This window comes from Aplysia californica, unplaced genomic scaffold (assembly GCF_000002075.1).
Source record: "Aplysia californica isolate F4 #8 unplaced genomic scaffold, AplCal3.0 scaffold00126, whole genome shotgun sequence".
Classification (NCBI taxonomy): Eukaryota; Metazoa; Mollusca; class Gastropoda; order Aplysiida; family Aplysiidae; genus Aplysia; species Aplysia californica.
Window position 1 is genome coordinate 836,165 of NW_004797396.1, and position 1,183 is coordinate 837,347.

Genomic DNA, 1,183 nt, shown 5'->3' on the forward strand with positions numbered 1-1,183 from the left:
AAGAAAGAAGAAGAAGAAGAAGAAGAAGAAGAAGAAGAAGAAGAAGAAGAAGAAGAAGAAGAAGAAGAAGAAGAAGAAGAAGAAGAAGAAGAAAAAGAATGTGCTGCTGTCAGCTATTTACGTCATCAATGTTATTTCAAGTCAGGAGATGACACACTGGTATTTCGAACGTAAGAATCGCAAGAATCACGCAATTGCATTAATTGTTACATACGACATTTCACTCGAGAGATAGAGCCAGATTACAAGTTATGGACGTAAATGACTCTAATACATGAAGTAACAGTTCTTACACGGGAGAACAGTACAGTATTATTCATTAATTCTTCTTGTGCTGAAGTTAACAATTGATAGTTTCTTCTCCACCTATAGCAATGTTACCTCATCAGAAGTGTCCTGTGGGTGGTTGGTGGGTACTCTTGTGTGGTTCGCTCTTTCTTTCCTATCAAGCATCAGCTGTCGTCCTTATCTCTCCTCCTTTTTTGTGTTTGTTACTGTCTTGTAACACCTCTTATCTTCGGTACCTACCTGTATGACCTTGCTGCGTTGTAAGTGCCGTAAAACTCTTACTAAAACTAAAACGAAGTATTCTGATAACTTCCATGGGAATATTCTAGGCAAATTGTACACTCAAAGTCACAGTACTGTCATCTTTTCATTGTCTTAACATGACTGCATATCCAGGGATAAACAAAGTGGAATAACAATTCAAGTGTAAAAAAAAAAGTTGCACCAGCACATTTCTGATCATAAAATTGTAATGACACTTTTTCTTTTGTTTCACAAATATGACATAATGGCCTTTTGGTGAGGGGAAAACTGGAAAGAGGTGGGAAAAAAATATGGAACTCCTTGGGATGTATGGTTAAGAAAAATGACAATAACGTTTCATGAGTATGAACAGTTCTACAGACCCATTTTGATGACAGGTTGCCACTACAGGTTGTTACATTTCTCTTCCCTCAGGCTGCTGAAAGTTGAGGACAGGAGCCAGAAAATGTCAACTCCAAAAGTACAGCAAACATTTCCATTGAGATACTACATTTTTGCATCGCCGTAACCGTTTCTATGTATTGTTATTGGGAAAACATTTGCGCTTGTGCATGTGTATTTGTCTGTGTGTGTGTGTGTGTGTGTCTGTGTGTGTGTAGGGTGATGCCGTTTGTGTGTGTGTGTGTGTGTG

General features: G+C 38.3%; 1 protein-coding gene across 1 annotated transcript in view; it reads left to right on the forward strand.

Moving 5' to 3' along the window:
• LOC101847485 (nephrocystin-1) overlaps positions 1-1,177 on the forward strand; it is a gene marked incomplete in the record, with an annotated part of 63,485 nt that extends 62,308 nt beyond the window's left edge. Inside the window, 1 exon segment of the mRNA XM_035969214.1 lies at positions 967-1,177. Within this exon segment, the coding sequence (XP_035825107.1) occupies positions 967-981 (15 nt within the window).
• Positions 1,178-1,183: the final 6 nt, after the last annotated feature.